The sequence below is a fragment of the Marmota monax genome, unplaced genomic scaffold (genome assembly GCF_021218885.2).
Source record: "Marmota monax isolate L192 unplaced genomic scaffold, Marmota_monax_Labrador192_F-V1.1 WCK01_AAM20220418_F8-fsc00051, whole genome shotgun sequence".
Classification (NCBI taxonomy): Eukaryota; Metazoa; Chordata; class Mammalia; order Rodentia; family Sciuridae; genus Marmota; species Marmota monax.
The window spans coordinates 8,690,501-8,712,787 of NW_026695202.1; the positions used below are offsets into that span (position 1 = coordinate 8,690,501).

At 44.4% G+C, this 22,287-nt stretch overlaps 1 protein-coding gene and 1 long non-coding RNA gene across 25 annotated transcripts in view; one reads left to right on the forward strand and one right to left on the reverse strand.

Moving 5' to 3' along the window:
• Window positions 1-13,460, reverse strand: part of Rbfox2 (RNA binding fox-1 homolog 2) — a 267,658-nt gene extending 254,198 nt beyond the window's left edge. For 4 of the 24 annotated variants that reach the window (XR_009225382.1, XR_009225383.1, XM_058574170.1 and 1 more), the window contains exon 1: window positions 13,225-13,454. Coding sequence is in view for 21 of the 24 variants with exons in the window: in XM_058574170.1 (XP_058430153.1) it covers window positions 13,225-13,407 (183 nt within the window). In the remaining 3 variants the exon portion in view is untranslated. Of the gene's footprint in view, window positions 1-13,224 lie in introns of all 24 variants that reach the window. The other 20 variants (XR_009225384.1, XM_058574164.1, XM_058574168.1 and 17 more) reach the window with 9 other exon arrangements.
• Window positions 13,461-14,414: 954 nt separating this feature from the next.
• Window positions 14,415-16,483, forward strand: LOC124083109 (uncharacterized). Its single transcript, XR_006848634.2, has 2 exons — window positions 14,415-15,258; window positions 16,118-16,483. It is a non-coding gene; the product is annotated as an uncharacterized LOC124083109 (long non-coding RNA).
• The last annotated feature ends 5,804 nt before the right edge of the window (window positions 16,484-22,287 follow it).

Here is a 22,287-nt window from a genome sequence, read left to right on the forward strand (position 1 = left end):
AACAAGAAGAATCACCTATTGTTCAGAGCTGTTGTAGGCAATAAATAATAATCAATGTGAAAGCCTTTTATAGACTAAGACCAGCCGGGCACAGTGGTGCATGCCCATAATCCCATTGGCTCAAGAGGCTAAAACAGGAGGATTGCAAGTTCAAAGCTAGCCTCAGTAAAAAACGAGGTACTAAGCAACTCAGTGAGACCCTGTCTCTAAATAAAATACAAAATAGGGCTGGGATGTGGCTCAGTGGTCGAGTGCCTCTGAGTTCAAACCCCAGTAGCCAAAAAAAAGACAATATGAACTTAAATATGAACTTAAATATTGCGTATTTTGTGTGATTTTAGTCACCATGCTTCAAATTCAGTTCTACAATTACAAAAATTATTAAGCAACAGAAATTATTAAGGAAAGTTTTAGAACTATATAAAGTTTGACTTTTTTTTTTAGTTGTAAACGGACCCAATACCTTTATTTATTTATTTTTGGGTGATTCTGAGGATCAAACCCAGTGTCTCACGAGTGCTAGGGAAGTGATCCATGTCTGAGCTACAACCCCAGCCCAAGGCTGACTTTTTTATAATCACATGTTTTAATTGAGTTCTTATTTACTGAATTCTTATTTTATATCCCTGGTACTGATGGAAAGGCCAAGGATACACAGATTCCTGCCTAGAAGGAATTCAAACAGCACTGGGGTACAAGAAAATAGAGCTAGGTAATATTAATAAAAACAACTATTATATACTGAACATCTACTCTGAACTAAGCACATTACATACATTATCCCTTAAACGTTATTAATCCATAATATATTTTACAAAAGAAGCTGATGCTTAGGGTAAGTAACTTAATGACTATGAAGTGGAAACCTCAGACTTAATTCATAACTATTTGCTGGCAATGCCATTCTACTCTTCTGATCTTGGAGTGGTAAAGCTTTTCTGCATAACACACACACAAAACAAACCATTAATGAAAACTTATACTATTACACAAAAGAATTAACCTCTGATACAGTAAATGAAAAGAACAAGGGACGTGTAAAGTATGCTACTGTTTGTAAAAAAAAAAAAAAAAAAAGAGGAGGAAGAATAACACAAACAAGTAACAGTGGCTACTTGTTTGAAGAGGGACAGGGCAGCAGGAAAACAGTGATGAGAGGGAGATATTTCACTAAATATATTTTTATGAATTTAGTGTTAGGAATTAACTTAGAACTAGGAGATTTGGGCAGAAATCCTGATTTGATTAAGTCAGTTTGGTTTTTTGTGTGTGTGTTTGTTCTCATTAAGTCGGTTTAGAAAATGCTGCATAAAACCTCAGTCACAACATCTGCTTACAAAAGTACAATGTGATAGTTCTTTTAAAAATGTAGTTCTAATTTCCAAGGTTATTTGACCCTTTTTTTTTTTTTTTTGGCAGAATGACACCTATGATTTCTCAAAGAGTAAGCAATGGGTTGGGCCTGGTGACTTGGGAGGATGAAGCAAGAGGAACACACATTTGAGGTCTGCCTAGGCAATTTAGAAAGACCCTGCCTCAAAATAAAAAGGGCTGGGGAGGGGCTGGGGATGTAGTTCAAGTGGTGGCACGCTCGCCTGGCATGCGCGGGGCGCTGAGTTCGATCCTCAGCACCACATGGAATAGGATGAGGATGTTGTGTCCACCAAAAACTGAAAAAAGTAAAATAAATTAAAAAAAAAAGGGGGGGCTGGGGTTGTAGCTCAGACTTGGCACACGTGCAAGCACAAGCAAGGCCCTGGGTTCAACCCCCAGCAATGCACACACATGCACACACACACACATACACACACACAAGCAATGGATGGAATACAGCTTGGGATACTCCAAATAACATAAATGTCCTTGCTTAAAACAGAATGTTTGACCAAATCTTTTAGGTCAAGCATTCAAGCTCTGGGATACTGTTAAACCAAATAATTCATAGTGAAGCTAAAATCCAAAAAGGATAAATAATCCCTCCAGCAAGCCCAAGAAAATCAAATAAGGAATTCTTAAAATAGACTTTCCAGGACTGAAAAGCAAAGCCTACAGGATAACACTCCAACTACCCTTAGAGAGAAAAATGCAAAGTAAGCATAAAGTAAGCGCAAGCACGCGCGCACGCGCGCACACACACAGAATCAGAGTTATCTATTAATCACAGCATTTTTATACAATTGACAAAAATCACTAATGGCCCCTGATAAGCATCTTTCTGAAAGGCTGCTGCAGCATGCAGTAACATGCTTTTTTTTTTTTTTTTTTTTTTTTTTTTTTTTTTTTAAAGAGATGTGGTAGTTTTATTTTTTTTTTTTATTTTTATTTTATTTTTTTTTAGAGAGAGAGAGAGAGAATTTTTTAACATTTATTTCTTAGTTTTTTGGCGGGCACAACATCTTTGTTTGTATGTGGTGCTGAGGATCGAACCCGGGTCGCACGCATGCCAGGCGAGCGCGCTACCGCTTGAGCCATATCCCCAGCCCAGTAACATGCTTTAATGCTAATGTCTGGAGGCAGGTAATGCCAAGTAAACCAACTGATCTCTAACACCACTGTAAAACCCAGCCAGCTCAAAATCAGACTACTGCAGCAAGAAGATCTCATCAGTAATACAAGCAGCTAAAGACCTACAAACAAATAAGGAGACAAAAGATATCTATAATGAGCAATAGGCAGCATCTTGTGTCCAACAGAAACGTCTAAATCCAGAGAGACCTTTTGAATCTGATCAGAACTACCTCAAAATCCTAAGTAAAATTAATACTAGTCAAATCAGCTTATTAGTAATCAGACTATGGCTCTCAGTTCATATATAGAGAGTATGCAGTAAAGTCTGTATGTGAGTTCATGTAGTACAGCTATGCACATATGAAATGAACTGCTCAAGGGACAGTTTCCTAGCATTACTTTTTACTCTTTTAAACAAGCTGCTTCTCTTTCACAGACAGATGTACAGAACAAACCTGGCTCATACTTTCAAAACAAGTTCTACCAACTCCCTATAGGCTTTGCCAAAGCTCCCACTGTTGAGAGGCAGCCATTGTGGAGACTTCCTGAAATTCCAATCAAGTCCTCAAACCCACTGGGCCAGTCACTGACAGTGACAGTGTTCCTGCAAGCTTGAACGAAGTGCAAACCAATGAGTTAAGCTTTGTAGATCCTGCAAGCCACCACAAAACATCTTCCAATTTTCCAGTTTTGCTTTGAAATCACACAACCCATCCCCTAGAAACCAAGAAACAGCAGGTGAAAGCTGTCAAAGCCACATATTCAGACTGATCAGGGGACAAGGACTGTCTGACTAGGGGATAAAGGAATCTCCTTTGCAGACGCTTTTGCCAAAGGGAGGGGATAAAAAGGGGGAAAAGCTAAACAAAGATCTACAATTCCTGCCTTCTACCCAAAATTATTACTCACCCTCCCAAGAATTTCTGTGAAGCACTGAACTGCAGAAGGAAAAAAAAAAGAAAAGAAAAACGGAAAACGAACTTTAGGCTGTAAAAATGACTGTAAAAAAATGCCCAAGAGAGGATGACCTATGAAACTAAGCTCCATGCAACAAGGGCTAACTATGCAGCTGCTTTTCTACTTGCCTAAGAGTCCAAGATAAATACAGCAGCCCCATCGAGAAGACCCACCAAGTTCCAGGGAAATGAAACCAAAGTCCTCTTGTCTCGGGACAAACCACATACCCCTGAAATTAATCCATAAAATAATCCCTATAGGTCTGCTTTAGAAAACATTCTGATTGTCAGCAATTAATGTCCCCTCCTCCAAACAGCTGCCAATTTGCAAAGGAAAAAGCTGCCCAAAATAAAGTAATTGGAAGAACTTCCCATGAGCCTCTGTTCCCTAAGCATTCCAACTCCAGCAATAGCTGGAGGCCACCCTGGGACCCCACAGGACCTGCCTGCAGTACCTCTAGTTCTGCTTGTACCGCCTGTGCCCCCTTCCCAATCCCCACAGTTGGGAGAGTCCCACAATCACCCATCCATCCCTCAGGATAAATCATGCTTTGCTTGTGCTATTTCCAATTAGGATCTGACAAAAATCAATATAGCCAGAAAGAAAATAAACAGTATGCCTCCTCTAAACCCATGCCTGGAATAAAATATTCAGTATCCAGTGCAAAATGTCTTTTCCTCAACAAAGGAAAAACCAAGGAACCAGACTCTATGTGGGAAAAATCCCACATACTAGGGTTTTATCTGAGGACTTAGGTCCTTAAAAACCCACGTATTATGGTTGAACACACCCATGTGGAAGTCTAAACCTCAAAGGCTCAGTTTCCTCCCTTGGGAAAATAGGTTTTTAAGAAGCTATTCAACCATTATCATCTGACTATCCATGACTGCCATCTATTTCATAAGAGGTATTTATCATGAATTCTCAGGTAAAATTTCTAGATGCCACACAGTGCAGAATACATCAGGAGGAGGTGACACTGCAGGCAGTTCTCGCTCTCGTTTCTCTTCTTTGAATTTGTTTATTCATTCCAAATCTAAAAACCCAGAGGGACTACAAAATATAACCACTCGCCTCTATGAAGGCCCATAGCACACTAACAAGGGAAAGCTCCAAACTGGAGAACAGGCCAGAATTCTTCAGGAGCCAAAACCAGAAACTAAAAGTGAAGGGGGAAGGGAGAACAGCAGCCTAAGAGCAGAATTCTTGTAAAATACTTCTATAAATCTATCCCCAAAGCTGAGATGTAAAGGAATTCTATCAAACTTGCTCTTTTTCAAATATATCCAATAGGAGTGATCTGAAAAACAGTATATATTTTGTCTCAAATTATTATTTTTCCTGGATCCATAAAAACAAGCAATAATATCTAATGAAATTCACTGATCAGGGACGGGAAGGTTAAGGTCCATGGCTGATCAAATGATTCTATTCCCAAATGGTGATAAAAATATGAACTGCGACACCCCAGAACCCTCAGCAACGCTGTGAAAAGGTAGATCAACAGTCTGCTCCAATGAACTGGAACACATTAGCTCTAACTGCCCCCATCGTTTGTGTGGTTCCTCCTTTTTCCTTAACCACACTATCACAAAGGCGCTTTTACACATACACACGTGCACTCAATTAATATTTGAGCACAGGAAACTAAATATCAGGTTGCCATGCCCACCCAACACATTCGGCAGTTAAATTCCACCCCAGCTTCTGTCTTCAGAAAGCCTCTCTCACCTTTAACCCTGATGCCAGTGAAAACATCAGGTGACAATATCAACCAACACCTAGGCTTCACATGTGCTAGAAAGCAGACCCAGGGCCAGACCAGACCCCTCAGGGAAAATCTGGAAAAACAATTAAAGACGTCTGCAGGCCCCAAATGAGAAGCAGGAAGACAAAGATCAATTTGACAAAAACACTGGTTTCTTCATTATTTCGACTCAGGCACAGAGCTAAATCCTATGGATCCCAAAAGATCCCTTCAGAATTTCACCATTTGGGCAGGGGTGGAGGGGGCACACATTTGATCAAATGGTAATCTAAAAAGTCCTATAATGGAGCTACAGACATGATATTTTGGAAAACAGGAGTATGGGCAGGATGGGAGTCATAAAAGGCATCAAGGAGGTAACAATATCCAAACTGACTCATTTTACAAATGGGGGGAAGTGGGGCAGAAGGAGAAAGAGAAAAGAGAGAATTTCAGTTAAAAGACACAGAAACAACAGTGAATTACCTGAGTGGCACATTATGCTCACTTAAAGGTGGAGTGTATAAAGAGATAGGGCTACAAAAATAGGCAGATGTCAGGTCAAAAGGGCCTGGTAGGCTCAACAAGAGAATGGACTTCATCCTGAGATCAACATGAACTTTCAAAAGATTTTAAGCAAGGAATAACAGATTCACTCTTTGTGATAGATCCCTCTGTTAGCAGTCTGGCGAGTGGATATGAAAAGATGAAGAGACAACACACAGGCATCCCTGCTCTGTTTCCATAAGCCAAAATGAGAACAAAAGATGCCATTTACTTGGGCATCAGTGGTAGAGCACTCCCCTAGCATGTACCTGAGTTCAATCCCTAGCACTGCAAGAAACAAAACCAACTTACTTGATGCAACATATTTAACCAACATATCTTAAAATTTTGAAAGACAACATTTTCACTGTTCCTAAAACAGCCAGTGAATCTGTTACCCACTCTTCCAGCAGAGCTCCCTTGGGTTTCATGAAATATCTGCATCTCCAGCGCAGGAAGGGTGATACTTCAGTAGTCTTTCCACTCCTTAACAAAGAATGAAATGTTTCACCTCCCTCTAACAAAAGAGACTTCAATGACCAAGTCCATTACATTTCTGCCCCCACCCCACAAGCAAATGAGGTTTCTCAGTTTAACACACTGCTCATCTCTACGAATTCCTAACTCTGGCACTTAATCAGTCGGAAGCACATTAACCACTCCATGCTGATCAAGCAATAAGCAGGAACTTATTGAGTGCTGTACAGCAGGATATAAGGAAAGCAAGAGATAAACATGTAGCGCTGAGTTCCAGGATAGGCACTTCAAATAATCTCAGTTACTCACTGTAGTAGCACATAAGAGTATGTATTCATTTTCCCAGTTCGCAGATATGAGAACAAGAACTCAGATGTTCAATATCTTGTTAAAGCCATCAAGTTGTTAGATGCAGAAGTGAGGACTCACATCCAAGTATGAGAAACTCTAATTGGTGTATTTCTATCCTATACCATATGTAAAGTACATATGGATCACAAATATGTTTAAAAATTAAGGCTGGGAATAATAGTAACAATATCTTCCTTTTAAAACCAAAGAGGTAACCCTATCTTAGAGTCTCAGATTAAGGGCCTCTCAGAGAGGTCAGTAACAACTGAGCGATCCAAACTGCAATCCCCAAATGCTACTAAAAAGGTCATTCCTGGGCATTAGTGATCAAAAATGTTCAGCTGGGGCTGGGGCTGGGCTTAGCGGTAACATATTTGCCTGGCATATGAGGCATTGGGTTCGATTCTCAGCACCACATAAAAATAAATAAAATAAAGATCTATCAATAACCAAAAAAATATCTATTAAAAAAAATGTTCAAGCTCAAATACTCAAAGCAACTTGGCTATCCTACAGAGAAATATATATCCTCCATACTTTCCCAAGTCCCCGAGACAATGTTTGAAAAAAAACTCAGTGCTGACTGCTTGCTCAACTCACTCTCGAGTGATTTCCCAAACTACTTTACCAGCCCAAATTGCAGAAATATGTCCAGGATTCACATGGCAGTCCTGATCCGATTTGTCCCAATCCTGGCTCAAGCAGCTTTGCACTACCCTCCTAACTAGATCAGCGCCAGCCAATGGGTTTACTCAAGCTGATCTGTGATGGATTAGATAATGAAACCTTAGCCATGTAAGCTGCCTGCTCACACTGGGGCTGCAGGGGAGGAGAATAAGAAACTCTATACTCCTAGGGGCCACCTAAAACACCAGACGCACTTGCCATGCCTTGCTCCATCTGTTTGCTCCTGCTCCAGTTACTGCCGTTTCCTTTCCATCATCTCCAAGGCTCTTCCCTCCTGCCTCTGAAGACAATGCACATGTACCCAGAATAGAAACGTTGCTTTGCAAACATACAACAAAAATTCAAACAATCCCAGTCACTAAAATGGCTGTCTTTATTGTTTCTGCAAATTATTAAAGCCTAACATCCAACTGATGGCCTAACAGATGACAAACCTAAGATCCACTTGCAACATTCTTGTTTACACTAAGTAGTATACTGAATTTCTTCCTCCGAAGTCCTGTAATTTTGAGGCCTCTCTGCACCAGCCTGCTTTATAACAAAATGGAAGTTAAATCTCCAGTTAGCTTCTGTTGTATTCACACATCAGTGTAATAGAGGAAAAATGAAAAGGTGGCTAGAAGATGGGAAAGGGAGTCAAGACAAACTCAATTCGTGCTCATCTCTGGAGTCACCCTGAAGAATAATTCTATTTTCAACTCAGAGATAACTTTCTCCTTCTCAAATACATCCTTGGTTTTACATTCCCAGGCTTCTGTGTAAGGCTTTAAAATAATTAGTAATTTTTACATGATTGTACCTCAATTTCTCCATCTACAACTACAATAATCTCAGTTTACCACTCTGGTAGTGTTATGAACTGAATGCTTCTGTCCTCACAAAATCCATATGTTGAAGTCCTAACCCCCAACATGATGGTACCTGAAGATGGGGCCTTGGGGAGATAATCAGGATTAGATGAGGTCATGAGGGTGGGACCACCATGACAAGAGAAGTACCCTTCTCAGAAAAGCTTCTTCACTTGCTCTACCTCTCTCACCACGTGCTGAGCAAAAGCTGAATGAGCAAAGGCCATGTGAGCAGTGAGGAGGTGCCATCTACAAGCCAGGAGGCCAGACCTCACCAGACACCAAGTCTGCTGGCACCTTAACCATGGACTTCCCAACCAAGAATTGTGACAAATAAATGTCTGTTAAGTCTATGGTATTTTGATGCAGCAGCCTCAGAAGACTAAGGCAGAAATGAAATGTGAAAAAATTTAGTGAGATACTGCTCATGAAATTACATGTAAGGAAAGCATGTTTTTGTATAACTCTACTCAAGGCAGCACGGTGCTCAGCATCAGCCCCAAATACCCAAATGAGGGTCCAAAGAGAGAGAGCCACCTAAAAGGAAATAAACCCAGTAACAAACAAGTGGGAAGACAGGCTAGTCAACAAACACAGCACCCACAAAGCAAGTATACACTCCCCGGAACCCTTTCCCTGATACCAGGAAGAAAGTCTCCCTGCTACTAGAGTTATCTGATAACATGAACAAGTGCTAACCCCACATAGCTGGACTGACTGACTGATAATATAGTCAGAAAGCTACTGACTTCACTGCCATATAAAGCATTTTGCTGAAAGCTATAAGCAATCATTAAGATGTATCTTACCTTATACAGCAAAGTTCCTAGAAAGCTGAACAAAAATATAATTCTTATATAACTGAATTGTTTATATCACTAGAAAAGTAACCAAAAGAATTCATTTCCCAGCATATTTGACTGTACCTAAGTTTCATACACATCAGACCTACTTAGGTGAAATGAACTTCTAACATCTACACACATAACTCATTTAACTTTTTTTCTTAAGAGAGAAAGAGAGAATTTTTTAATATTTATTTTTTAGTTCTCGGCGGACACAACATCTTTGCTTGTATTGTGGTGCTGAGGATCGAACCCGGGCCGCACGCATGCCAGGCGAGCACGCTACCGCTTGAGCCACATCCCCAGCCCCCTCATTTAACTTTCTACAAGTTTAAGTAAATTGTTTCCAAGTTCTATCCTCAAGAACTAACTACATTTCTCAAACCACATTTCAATTTTCAAATTGAATGTCTCATCTCTCCTGCTCCATGATTCAGGTTTTTCTATTTCTCTCTTTCCGGGGCTGAGCCAGGCAAGGTGTCCCACGCCTGTAATCCTACTGGCTTGGAAAGCTGAGACAGGAGAATCGCAAGTTCAAAGCCAGCCTGAGCAATTTAGGGAGGCCATAAGAAACTCAGTGAGACCCTGTCTCTAAATAAAACACAAAAAAGGGCTAGGGATGTGGCTCAGTGGTTAAGCACCCCTGAGTTCAATCCCCAGTACCTACATATATATATATATACACACACACACACACACACACACACATACACATATATATATATCAAGATTTATCTTTCCAGGGATGCACTAACTCCTCTTCCACCTGCACAGAGATTCTGTATACTGCTTTGAAAGCACCCACACTGCTTCTCCTCCCTAAGGTTCCTTCGGAGCTTAAGTATTATAAAACAAGCATCAGGGACCCTCTGGAGTCCCTTGAGCTTCACTTTGAGAAGTAATGATTCACTCCAAAAGCTCAGAGGCTGCAACCCAACAGAGTTCAGCTTTGGAATCTGAAGCTGCCAGATGCAGTTCCAGTTAGCAAGTAGCCTTGGAAAACTAACCCCAGTAAATGACTTTTTTCTGTAAAAAGCAGTTAATCCCTTTGGCACTAAAAGGGATTGGGGGATTTTGCAATGGTACCCTCACCCGAGAATTTCATGATTCTTTTTTAAGCTTCAATTTAACAAGCACTGAGCACTTACATGTACCAGAATCTGTCAAGTTATTACGGAAGACAAACACAAAGGAAACACAGTTCCTGTCTTTTGGGAGCTTACAATCTTACTAGGGAAATAAGAAGAATAAAGCCATTAGGGATAATAAAAGATAATGCATAAGTAAGAGTCAACATACCAGGAGGCAAAAGCAAGGCCTAACAAGTATGAACCAAGCTGTTAGGGAAGGCTTTATTGAGAAAGGAGCTAGGACTTCAGAAAAACTCCACTGTGCTAGGATATAAGAAAAAGCACATTCTTTAAGACAAAAACACTGATGACATGAAGCTTCTTACAGAGGATATTTACATGGGGCTTATGAGCATTTCTGAACTCTTCCCTCAAACTTTTGTGTTTGGTACTGGGAATGGAGCCAGGGGCACTTCACCACTGAACTACATCCCCAGGTCCCTCCTCCCATCCTGAATGGCTGGTTGCTTACCTCATTCAAAGGGCCCTACAGAGATGTCCCCCTTTACCATCTTCATCATTCTCTATTTCTTTCCCTGCTTAAGTTTTCTTAATTCTTATTACCACCTAACAATAGTCATCTTTATTAGACACCACTTCCCATTAGAATATTAGATCCATGAGAGCAAGGTCTTTCTTTGTTTACTACTATATCCCCTAGGTTTAAAAGAGTGTAGCAGATGCTCAATAAACATTAGTTAAATTAATATTAAATATACATACACACACTTTTTTAAAACATTTTAACCATTTATCTCTTCATCTAGATCACATGTACCCTAATGACAGAGAATTTCGCTCTGCCTGGTGGCACACACCATAATCCCAGTGATTTGGGATGCTGAGAGCAGGAAAATTGCCAAGTTTGAGGCCAGCCTCAGCAACTTAGTGAGACCCTAAGCAACTTGGTGAGACTTTGTCCCAAAATAAAACAGAAAAAGGACTGGGGATGTAAGTCAATGGTGGGGGCCTCTGGTTCAATCCCCTGAACCATTAAAAAAAAAAAAAAAAAAGGAACTTAGCTTATATTTTTTAGAAGGTAACTTAGAAATGACCTTATATGAAAATTTATTTTACAACTAAGAAAACAGAAGCCCCCAAATCAGGGATTTCCCTAGAACCATAAAGCTAGTTAAAGGCATCGAGCTAAATCAATGATTTGAAGACCTGTGTGACATAGTGTCATGGAACTACAATAATGAGAAGGTATGAAGTAAAAAATGAAGAACATTCATAAATACACAAAGGGGGGAAAAAAGATTCTCTATGGGATGTTCTATGTTGCCCAATTATACCCAACGGACCTAACATACCCCTTCCTCTGCACAGCTCCTATACACTGCTCTACTTCCAAATATCACTATCCTCAGCTAATTTGAAGGCAACTATTAAGTAACAGGCCACAGGCAGAAAGGGGGAAAAGAAAGGGGTCTTGTCATTAACTATGATTTCGTTATTAGCTATGACTGACATAAATAATAAACGAATACCTATGTGCATATGTAGATATATGCACACACCAAATGGCACATGCTCACCAGCACTTCCTTCCAGTCTCCCCTTCTTTCCACCCAACGTTAACCCACCTCTCCTAAAGTCTCCTTGTAGCACTCTAATTTTTTCCAGGGCGCATGAGAGAGTTCTCATGGAGAATAAAAGCAGGCCAAAAAAAAAACAAGCAAAAAGAATCCAAAAATAAACACCAAGAGGGTCACTTTACCAAAACCAACAGAAGTAACAGGGTGGACACTGCAAAGGAGACCAAGAGGCACACAACAAACATGCAAGGCTTAAGTGTGGCTCCATCTCTAACACAGGAAGTCAGGCAAAGCCTTGAAAAGCAGGCAGCAGAGCACAGGAAGTCTTTTAGCACTGCAGAGATTTCCAAGAGTGGTGTAATGGAGAGAGCACAAGAATAGGAATGAGAAGACCAGGATCCAGCTCCAATTTTACAACCAGCTAACTGGGTAGCCTTAGGCAAGTCACTAGTCTTCTCTGGACTTTTGATTCCCCATCTATACAATGAGGTGATTAAAACATGATGGGATTTAAACCCACCCCCAAAAAATGATGAAAATAACTGATTCTCCACCAAACACTGCACATAAACTAATCTGCATAAGAGTCTTCCAAGTCTACCCAGATTAAGAACCCCTGGAAAAGATGATGATGTCCCTGGTCCCTTCTATCTCTAACATTCTATGATTCTAAGAGTTAGGCACATGTCTATAAGCAACTGCTGCTGGGTGAGCCTCACCATTTTACAACACGGCATTCTCTGAACAGAGACCAAATCCCAAAACCTCTAAGGTTTCAAGCCTTTCCTCAAACTACAAAGCAACTGACATTATCAATACCTGCCCCATTCCCTACCCAAATCAGCCAGTTTACCCTTGAGTCCACAACTCAGAATCCAGTCTTCTAATAGCCCTACAAATTTTCTTTTGTACCCCAAGGCATCAAAGAGCTATTCGGAGTCCTAGCGGTGCAGGATGCAACTGGCAAAGTACAGGAGGGATACATCCTATGTCTCCGTTCGGACTCATTAGCATGTGCCACAAAATTTTAAAGAGACTGAGCACCACGGTGTCCCACACCACCATCAAACTCCGTGTACTTCTCACACACTCCCCGTGTCACTGATTTAACCCACAACCTAAGCCACATCCCTTTTGGGCTTTTCACTATTTCGCTTTTCACGCCTCTCCTTCCAATATCTGCCCCATCCCCATCCCAGCGAGGGCCAGGGCTACCCCAAAGGTGCTCCTCCTTGGGAGCCTTCCCACCAGGTCCCCTCGTCCTGCGGCCCAGCTGCTCTCCCCTGGGCAACAGACCCTGGATCTCCCTATTTCCCGAGGAACCAAGGAAGGGTTTGAGGAAATGGACTCCAGCCCGAGCCTCCGCGAGTTCCCCGCGCCGCCCCTCACCCCTCAGGAGCGGGACCCTCCTGCAACCCTCGCCCCAGCCGTGTTCGCCTCTGCTTCCAGCCAGGCCCCGGCCTGCCCTCCCTGCCCACCTCCCGCCGGGACCCCCGCCGCCCTGCCCTCTCCACGCCGCGGCGCCCGGCCGCCCCTCCCGGCCCCGCCCCGCACCCCGCGGTAACCGGGCGCCGGGTCCCGCGCGGTCACCTGCATCCCGCCGCCGTCGGCCGCCGCCTCCTCCGTGCGCGGCCGCTTGCTCAGGCCAGGCTCGGCTCCGTCTCCTCCCGCTCCGGGCACCGGCAGCTCCAGCTCCGACTCCCGCTTCATGCCCCGGGCAGCGGCGCCGGGCCCGAGCTGAGGCGGCTGCTGCGGCTGGGCGCCTTCCGCCATCCGCCCGCGCCCCCCTCGCCTCCGGGAGCCGGGCGACCCGCGACAGGCCACCTCCCCCTGGGCCTCGGCCCCGACTGTCGCGACAGGCGGGCGCGCGCCTGCCCCGCCCCCCGCGTGCGTGCGTGCGTGCGCGCGGGCCCGGCGCCCTCGCCGCTCGCGCCCGCCGCCCTCGCCCGCACGCCCGCACGCCCGCCCGCCGGCTTGTCGGCGCGGGGCCGCTGGCGGTCGCCACGGGCACTCGCTCGCGCTCCTGCACGCACACGCGCCGCCCGGCCGGCCCGCCGCGCCCCGCCTCTCGCGCTCCGGGGCCGCCGCCGGCCCGCGCTCTCTCACTCACACTCTCCCTCACAACACGCCGCCGAGGGAGGAAGGGGGCGGTCCGGCTCCCGAGGCGTGGGGAGGGCTGTTTATTTGGGGGAGGAGGGGCGCGAGGCTGGGACGAGCTGACTGGCCGGGATCCTCCGACCCGCCACTGTGGCAGGACCGGGAAGGCGGGGAGAGAGAAAGGAGGAGGGAGGGACCGGGATGTAGGACTCGCCCGCGCGGGAGGCTGTGGCGAGGGGGCGGTGGCGGCCGAGCCCGCGGAGGGGCGGGGCCAGCGCCCCTCGGCAATCTCCGTCCCCGCCGCCCGAGGGAGGCCGGGAAGAGATCGGGGAAGCTCGGGAATCTCCGGCGCTGGCCCGGGATTGTCCAGGACACGCGGCGCGGCTGGAATGCCAGCCAGCGCCGAGGGGGCGGCATCCGTCTCCTCGCGGGGCGGGGCCGTAGCCAGGGGCAGGCGGAGCTTGAGAGGCCCGAGGGCCAGGGAGCCGCTCCCGCCTGCAGGACTAGTGCGGAGTTGTGTGACCTGAGTTCACCCATCTGGTTGCCCAGGTTCCTGGGGAGGGCAGGAGCACTTTGCGGGCGGGGATAGGCGTGGGGGGTAGGGAGGGTCTTTACCTGCTTTCTCTCCCGCTCAGGAATGGGGATCTCAAGTCTGGGAATGACACTTCCCCTACACCCAGTTCTGAGAGCTTTTACCCTAATGATAATTATTATCATATCCCTGATGATCTTAATAACACTTATGTTTTAAGAGCTTTACGGTTTGCACAGTTCGTTTACAGACCCGTTTTGAGGTTGTTGATAGAGCTACAGACCATCAACTCCATTTCATTGATGAACCTAAAGCTTAAGTCCTGCAGCAAAAATGTAGTCGATTGGCAAGATTCCAGAGCACATTCCTTTTCTATACCTTGCTGGCTGCGCAGTATTTCATCGCTTATCAGCTTCGTGCAGTGTGTGCAGTAGAGTTTCTCTCCTACCAGACTATATGACAATAACTGCCTCAACTTTCTCTGGTTTCCATATTGTACCCTGTACATTATGCGGGAGGCTGGGGATGATGTTGCATGAATGACCTGGATTCTAGTCTTGGCCTTGCTAATTACCTTTAAAAAGTTACTTTATTTCTTAAGACCCCCAACTCCAATATCTGGTAAATGATGAGATGCTTTAGATCATTTGTTCTCAACCAGATTCAGATTTGTGCCTTTCCAACTCCGCCATCCCCGTATTTGTCTATGTCTGAATATATTTTTTACTGTTGCATTTGTGGTGTGGGGGTTGTTGACATCCAGGGATTAGAGGCCAGGAAAGTTGCTCAATGTCCTAGCATGCACAGGACATCCCCACAAGGAAGCAATGTAGCCTAGAATGTCAGTAGTTCAGAGATTGACAAACCCTAGGTTAAATGATTTTTAAGATCCTTTGCAGCCACTCTGTAACTTGTCCTTTGGACTTCCTGTTAGACTGCTAGAGCTGGAAGAGGACAGAAGTAAAAATCTCTGCTTCGGAGTCAGACCAGCCCAGGTGGGAACCCAGGCTTTACCACCTATTGCCCGGAATATTGGCCCAGTGGTGACTGAAGGTTCCTTTACACAGGTGTGCAAAAGCCTGCACACTGGTTGCAAAAGACTGGAGGACTTTCCTGGAAGCTGGGTTTTCCTAGCCAGCACTTGGTATTTAATTCTTAGGCTGTAATACAATATTTGTTCTGCCAATTACAAATTATTATGCCATATGGAAGCTACTTAACCTCTCTATGCCTCAGTTTATGAAAATTAGGGGAATAATAACACCTTCTTGAAAAGATTGTTATAAGAATTAAGAGCTTTGGTCAGAATGGCCTATGGTATGGGGCTGGGGTTGTGGCTCAGTGGTGGAGCACTTGCCTAGCATGTGTGAGGAACTGGATTCGATCCTCAACACCACATAAGAATAAATACATAAAATAAAGGTATTACGTCCACCTATAACTAAAATTTTTTTAAAAAAAAAGAATGGCCTATGGTAAGCACTCGTTAAGTGTTAGGTACTATTATTAGCATTATCATTTTATTCACATTTTAAGTGACAGTGAGCAAAATGCATTGTCAAGATCAAAGAATGTCATTATCACTATTGTTGAGTTTTCTTTTTATATAAGGTGGCTTGAGTAGGGCTACTAAATATTCAAAGGAATAAACTCCCCAAGTCACCCTTTGGTGTAACCAATGTGTTAAGCAAATTATTTAATTTCACTCAGATTTATATTCCTCATTTGTTAGATGACAATAACAATAGGCACGATGTTGTTCTAAGCATTAAATGAGATCAAATGAAGCACTTAAACTGCATAACATGCTAACTGCTCAGTAAGCAATAAATATTTATCTTCTAATTTGATTAGTGGCTGGAAAGAGACACCCAGGCATCTCTTAACATCACCAAGGTGGAAGACCAAGTGCCTGCAAGCTCATTGTTGAGGTGTATTAACTCCATCCTAAGTCAAGGGTCCCAGTTGGCAGTACCCTACACAGATGGAGCCTGATCCTGTCAACCAAGCATCCTGGCTTCCAAGGAAAATCAAGATGTTACTTAGCAGACATTATGATTGATGTATGTATATAGGTGACTCTATGACCAGTGTGATTCTGCAATCTGTACAATTAGAAAATGAGAAATTATACCCCAATGATACAAATGTATGAATTGCCAAGATCATTGTAATGTCATGTGTCGATAATAATAATAAAAAAAAAGGTGTTACTTAGTGGCCTAGGGAACAAAACTGCTTTCTTTTTATTTATTTTTTCTTTCTTCCTTTCTTTTTTTTTTTTTTAAATCTGGGCACTTCAGCAGTTGGTTTTATGAAAAATTTACTTACTGAACTGGTATCTTAAGAATTCTTCTCCCCTCCCAACCTGCCTTGCCAAAATACTGAAAATTAAACGATGTTAGGTCCTTCTGGGCTGCCCCATGACCAAGCAAGAAATGAGATTTGGGATCTAAGCTGCCTGTGACTCAAATTATTGTTATTCAAGTAGCGCTCAAGTCCCTAAGAAATAGAGCAATGCAGTATAGGAATGTTTGAATGACCTGGCAAAACAAAGAGAAATTGGACCATGCTCTGTAAACAAGCATGAAACAGAACAGAAGCCTACGAACAGTAGGAATGTGCCCAGCAGCACAAAGACAAGATCATTTCTTTTATATATGTCTGCAGCTACTTATTTGAAAACAAGTAGTTATTAAATATTATAGAGGAAAAGGACATTAAAGAATATTTTCCTAGAAAGAATTTTTAGGGGCCTGGGGTTGTGGCTCAGCGGTAGAGCACTCACCTAGCATGTTCGAGGCCCCGGGTTCAATCCTCAGCACGCATAAAAATAAATAAACAAAATAAAAGTATTGTGTACAACTAAAAATTAAAATATATTTTAAAAAGAAAGAACTTTTAGTTGCAGAGACTATGACAAGGCTAAGATTTGTTCATTTATCCTTTTAACAAATTACAAGCAAGTATCAGGAATACCAAGGTGAATAAAATGTATTTTTTATATCAACAGTACGTCATCTAGGGAGGAAGAGTTGAACAAATGAAAATAACAATTGTGGTGACTCTGAACAGGGACTCTGGTGTCAGGCATGGATTTGAGTCTTACTGCTAGATATCTGACCCAGACAAGAACCTTAGCAGCTCTGAGACCCAGTTTCTTCATTTGTGAGGTGGTTGCCAACCCAACAGCATTCACTTATTCTTACTAACAGAGCCAGTCTGCTCTAACAGAAAAAAGAACTCCTAGGCTCCCTGGCAGCTAAGGGTAGCCCCAGAACACAGTGTGGCCACTGAGATGTAGGAAGGGGGTATTCCTTCCCACCTAATAAGACAATGCCACAAGAAGAAAAGGCTCCTCGCCCTTTGTCCTTCACCCTTCCTCCTCCCTAGAGCACAGATCAGGAAGCCGCAGACACCTTGTCTCCACAACAGCAAAGCCAAGCGTTAAGAACGGTACTAAGGAGTCCCCAGGCCCACCCAGGCCTGTGTAATTTATTGTTATTTGAAAAAAATAAGTTCACCATTTGGTTAAGCCACTCTGGACAGGTTTCAACATGCAGCTGAACTCAACTCCTAACTGATATAATCTATAAATGGAGGATAATAAGGGTGTCGCCCCTGGGGTTCTTTGAGCATTGAATAATGCATGTAAAGCACGTAGCATGACACCTGGTTCACAGACACGCTCAGTAAGTGGACACATGGACCTTTGTACCACCACTACTACATTTGTTACCCTTATTAATATGATTATTAGATGTGCTGAGAGCTATAAAGATACATGTTACTCTCTGCCTGGGGCACACAGAACAGGTTTCACCCAGAATGTTACATTCCACCTGAGTCTTTAAAAATGAGGAGGAGTTTCTCAGGATATGGTTTCTGATAAAAGGCATACCAGGGCTGGGGTTGTGGCTCAGCTGTGGAGCACCCACCTGGCCTGTGTGAGGCATTGGGTTCAATCCTCAGCACCACATAAAAGTAAATAAATAAAATAAAGGTATTGTGTCCACCTTCACCTAAAAAAATTATACTTTTTTAAGAGAGAGAGAGAGAGAATGTTAATATTTATTTATTATTTTTTTTTTAGTTTTCTGCGGACACAACATCTTTATTTGTATGTGGTGCTGAGGATCGAACCCAGGCCGCATGCATGCCAGGCGAGCGTGCTACCACTTGAGCCACATCCCCAGCCCCCCCAAATTTTTTAGTTGTAGTTTATTTTTTAGTTGTAGTTGGACACAATACCTTTATTTTATGTATTTACTTTTATGTGGTGCTGAGGATCGAACTTAGGACCTTTCACATGCTAGGCAAGCACTCTACCACTGAGCCACAACCCCAGCCTCTAAAAAACTTATATTAAAAAAAAAAAAAAGCATACAAATTCTTAGGTCCTCCTTTTTTTAAGGGAAGCTCAGCGCTGTGGGCTCGGCTGTTAGGAAAAAAACTGTAATAAAGAGGCGGCAGCTCTGGGTTTAGTCAAAAGACCAGGATCAGAGTCAGGACCAAGAGCTTGGGTCTTCAAATAAACCGGAAACAGTGAACTAAGTTAGCAACCCATCTAGAAAGGGGACTAGCACAACCAGCTGCAGGACAGTTCAAGACCCACAGGACATACTGGATCTCAGGTAAGATCCTTTCAAATGCCAATTAGTTAACCCAGGACTCTGGCTAACAACAGCCTTTGACAAGCTGGCGGTATAAATCACTTTATTCATAAGCTCTAAGGAGATCATGAACACTGTCTCAATCTCCTTGATTTCTGTGTCCCTAGCACCTAGCAGAGAGCTTGTTACAAAATGTGGCACTTCCAACAATCCTGAAGATATCAAAAAACAGCTTCAGGACTGAACTATGCCCCCACCACCATCCTGCCCCAGGACAGATAGAGCCCTAGAGCAGAGCCAACAACTTAGAAGGCCACTTTAACCATGTCATCCTCTAGACCGACAGCACACAGAGCCCTGGTCCATCCCCAGAATCGATCCTCCCTCTAATCAGAGAGAGAAGAGCGGCTATAAATAGAAGAGACCATTTTTTTTTCCTAAGCCAAAGCTTTCTTTTCCCAAAAAAGAAAGGCGGAGAATACCCTTGATAATTCGTGGGCTGGAGGAAGTGGGAGCAATCCTGCCATGTGGCTAGCTGATCTGGGAGCAGATAGAGCCTAATGAGAAAGTGAATTCAGCAAAAAAGGGCCGTGTGATGTTTAAGCCTCATTAGGACTGTAAAACCAGCCTTTGGTCGCAAACCCCACTATTGACTTTGACCTCCCTTCCCTACCTCCCTCTGCTCGCGATATTATTGAACCTGGGTTTTTTCTATAGGCCAGGACCCTGCCAACCCTTCTGCCCTTCACATAATGTGTTTGTCTGGTTTCTATTTCTGTAGTTTGATGAAGGATGATAGCAGGGTATTGAGTTGTTGTTTTTCATTTAGTGCCGTCGCCGCCCTCACCCTGCCCCCAGCCCCTACCCTGCTCTTAAATCGTGTTTTCATTGTCTGTTTTGTGCCTTGTGCTAGGTTTTATTGCTTCCTCACAGAGTGGAGGAAAGCTTTATTTTATTTTATTTTCCAGGACTGCTATACATAGCCCCATGTACCTACCCATGCTTCCTGCAAAGAATTATGGTGTTTCAATATTGGCAATGATCTCAGAAAGGAAGGGCAGGGAGGGTTTGGATATTTGCCGAGTCCCTGATGGGTGCTAGCCCCTGAACTAGGTGTTTTTTGCATTTCACTCCCACCACACACCCATGAAGTGAGTTGGATTACATCTCATCTTGCAGAGGAGAACCAGAGAGATGAATACACCATCTCAAGGTCAGGCAGGATGGCCAGGGCAGAGGGCTCCTATTCCCCCACAACCCTTTCAGTGCTGCATCCTGTCTTTGAGGACCATTGAGAGTGTTTTAGTTTGGGCAGGAACCGATCTCATAGGGAAGAGGGAACAGAAGGGCTTAACTTTCTATTCTCAGAAACAGAACTTTGGTATCTCAGTCCTGCGTTCCAATGGGGGCGTAAATTCCTGAGCCTTTGTGGTATTGCGGCATCGGGGCTTTGGTCTTTGTTGTTGTCCTGCTGGTACTTGCTCAGGTATCTTCCTCTGGGTCCAGTCTGACTGTCACTATCAATCCCAGCCAGCCTCCCCTGAGCTCGTCTATCTGATTCCGAGTCCTTGATCCACCCGGATTGCCTCTGTCAAGGGCGAAGGAAACCTTGGCTGCTCCTGCAGGCTCTGAAGCCTTGGGACTCTGAATTGTTGACTCCAGCCCCTGAGGAGAAGACACTGGAGCATCCTGTGCTCCTGCACGTGGCTGGAGGGCAGACAGTGCACAGCGGTAGCCCCCAGGGCCTCCAGAGGGCAGATCTCCTCCCCTCCCAGATGTCACTGGGATCCAGAACTCTGTGTCTCTCTCTCCTCCCCGAGGCTCCATCCAGGGGGACACAGGAGACAGGGATCCTCCAGAGACCCACACCAGGCTCTGGTGTGACTGTTCTCTCCAGCTGCCTGCTCTCCCCTCTGCCCCCAGTGCATTCGTCTCTCCTGGGTGGGGGTGACAGACTGATCCAGCTCATCCTGATTCCTTTGAACCTCTGGATTTTGTAGGGCATGGGCCTCATGCCAGAGTCAGGCAAGCTTTCCACTTTGAGGCTTTTGAAATCCAGAGACTCTCCTCTCAAGCCATACATTTCAGAAGTCTATTTTGAAATTCAAAAGCTGAGTCCTGCCTCTTCTTTCTCTTGACATTTCCACTGAAACTGTTTTATTCCTAAAAGGAGGGGAGGGTGGCAACAGCGACAGTACCTGGGAGAGGGAGCAGAGGGGGAATGAGTTGACTGAACCACCCTCGCCCTGTGACCACAGGAAGACAGTTCCCAGCCTCCCTCCAGGCAGATGGGGATGTGTGACAAAGTTGTGACCAATGTGTGGGGTTTGGGCAAAAGCAGTGGAAGCCACTCCTGAGCCTGGCCTCTGAAATCATGCCTGCCACCCCCCCACCCCCCCACCCCCGCCCCCGCTAACCCTCACTTTTCCTCCCAAGGCAGCTGGGGAGACCAGGAGCTGAAAATGGGAGGCGCACGGGAGGATGGGAGCCTGGATCCTGGGTCACCAACTGGAAGGAGCAGCAGGAGAAGCTGCCTCCCCTGGAGCAGCTGTGAAATAAACCTAGATTTGAAACTGAGGTTTGAGCTCTGTTGGCTTGTTTCGTTTTATGGCAGCTTCCATTACTAACCTTGACTAATAATATCTACACATTATTCTGCCTCATAATCACTGTGTACAGTACCAGAGATAAGGAATCAAAAGTTGACTGTTTTGATGAAAACCTATGAAATTAAAGGTGCATAGAGATTCGGGGGAGGTTGCTGAAGGGGTTCCATACATACAACCTCTCTACCCCATCAGGTCAGGAACCAACTTAGAAACAAGCCCCAAAGATGAAGAGAGGAAATCAAAATGTCTGTTTTGCTATTGGTAAGCGTGAGACCCAGCTGTGCAGCAAATCCAGGCAACTGCCAAATGGAAGTGCTAGAAATCTTCACCCCTGAATTACACACACTCAACTACCACGTCACTGTAACACTGCTAGCCGCAGGTCCCTTACTGCCTGGCCCAAAGCTAACCAGAGACGCCCCTCTCAGCCGACGAGCAGATTTGAAATTAGGGTCAGCAAGGAGCTAAGGAGCTAAGCCAAGCTATGTCCAGTTTCTTCTTCCTGTACCCAATCTTTTTGTCTGTTTGTTTGTGGTTTTGGTACCAGGAATTAAAAACAGGCTCTTAACCACTGAGCCACATCCCCAGCCCTTTTTATTTAAGACAGGTTCTCGCTAAGTTCCACAGGGCTTTGCTAAGTTGCTGAGGCTGGCTTTGAACTTACATCTTCCTGCCTCAGCCTCCGGAGCTCTTCCCATGCACCACCATGCCCAGTGAGATACACCAATCCTTCTATTAGTCGTCTTTAGTTAAAGAAGGCAGCAGAAACCAACAGCCCACACTCCCAATGGCTGATGATCAC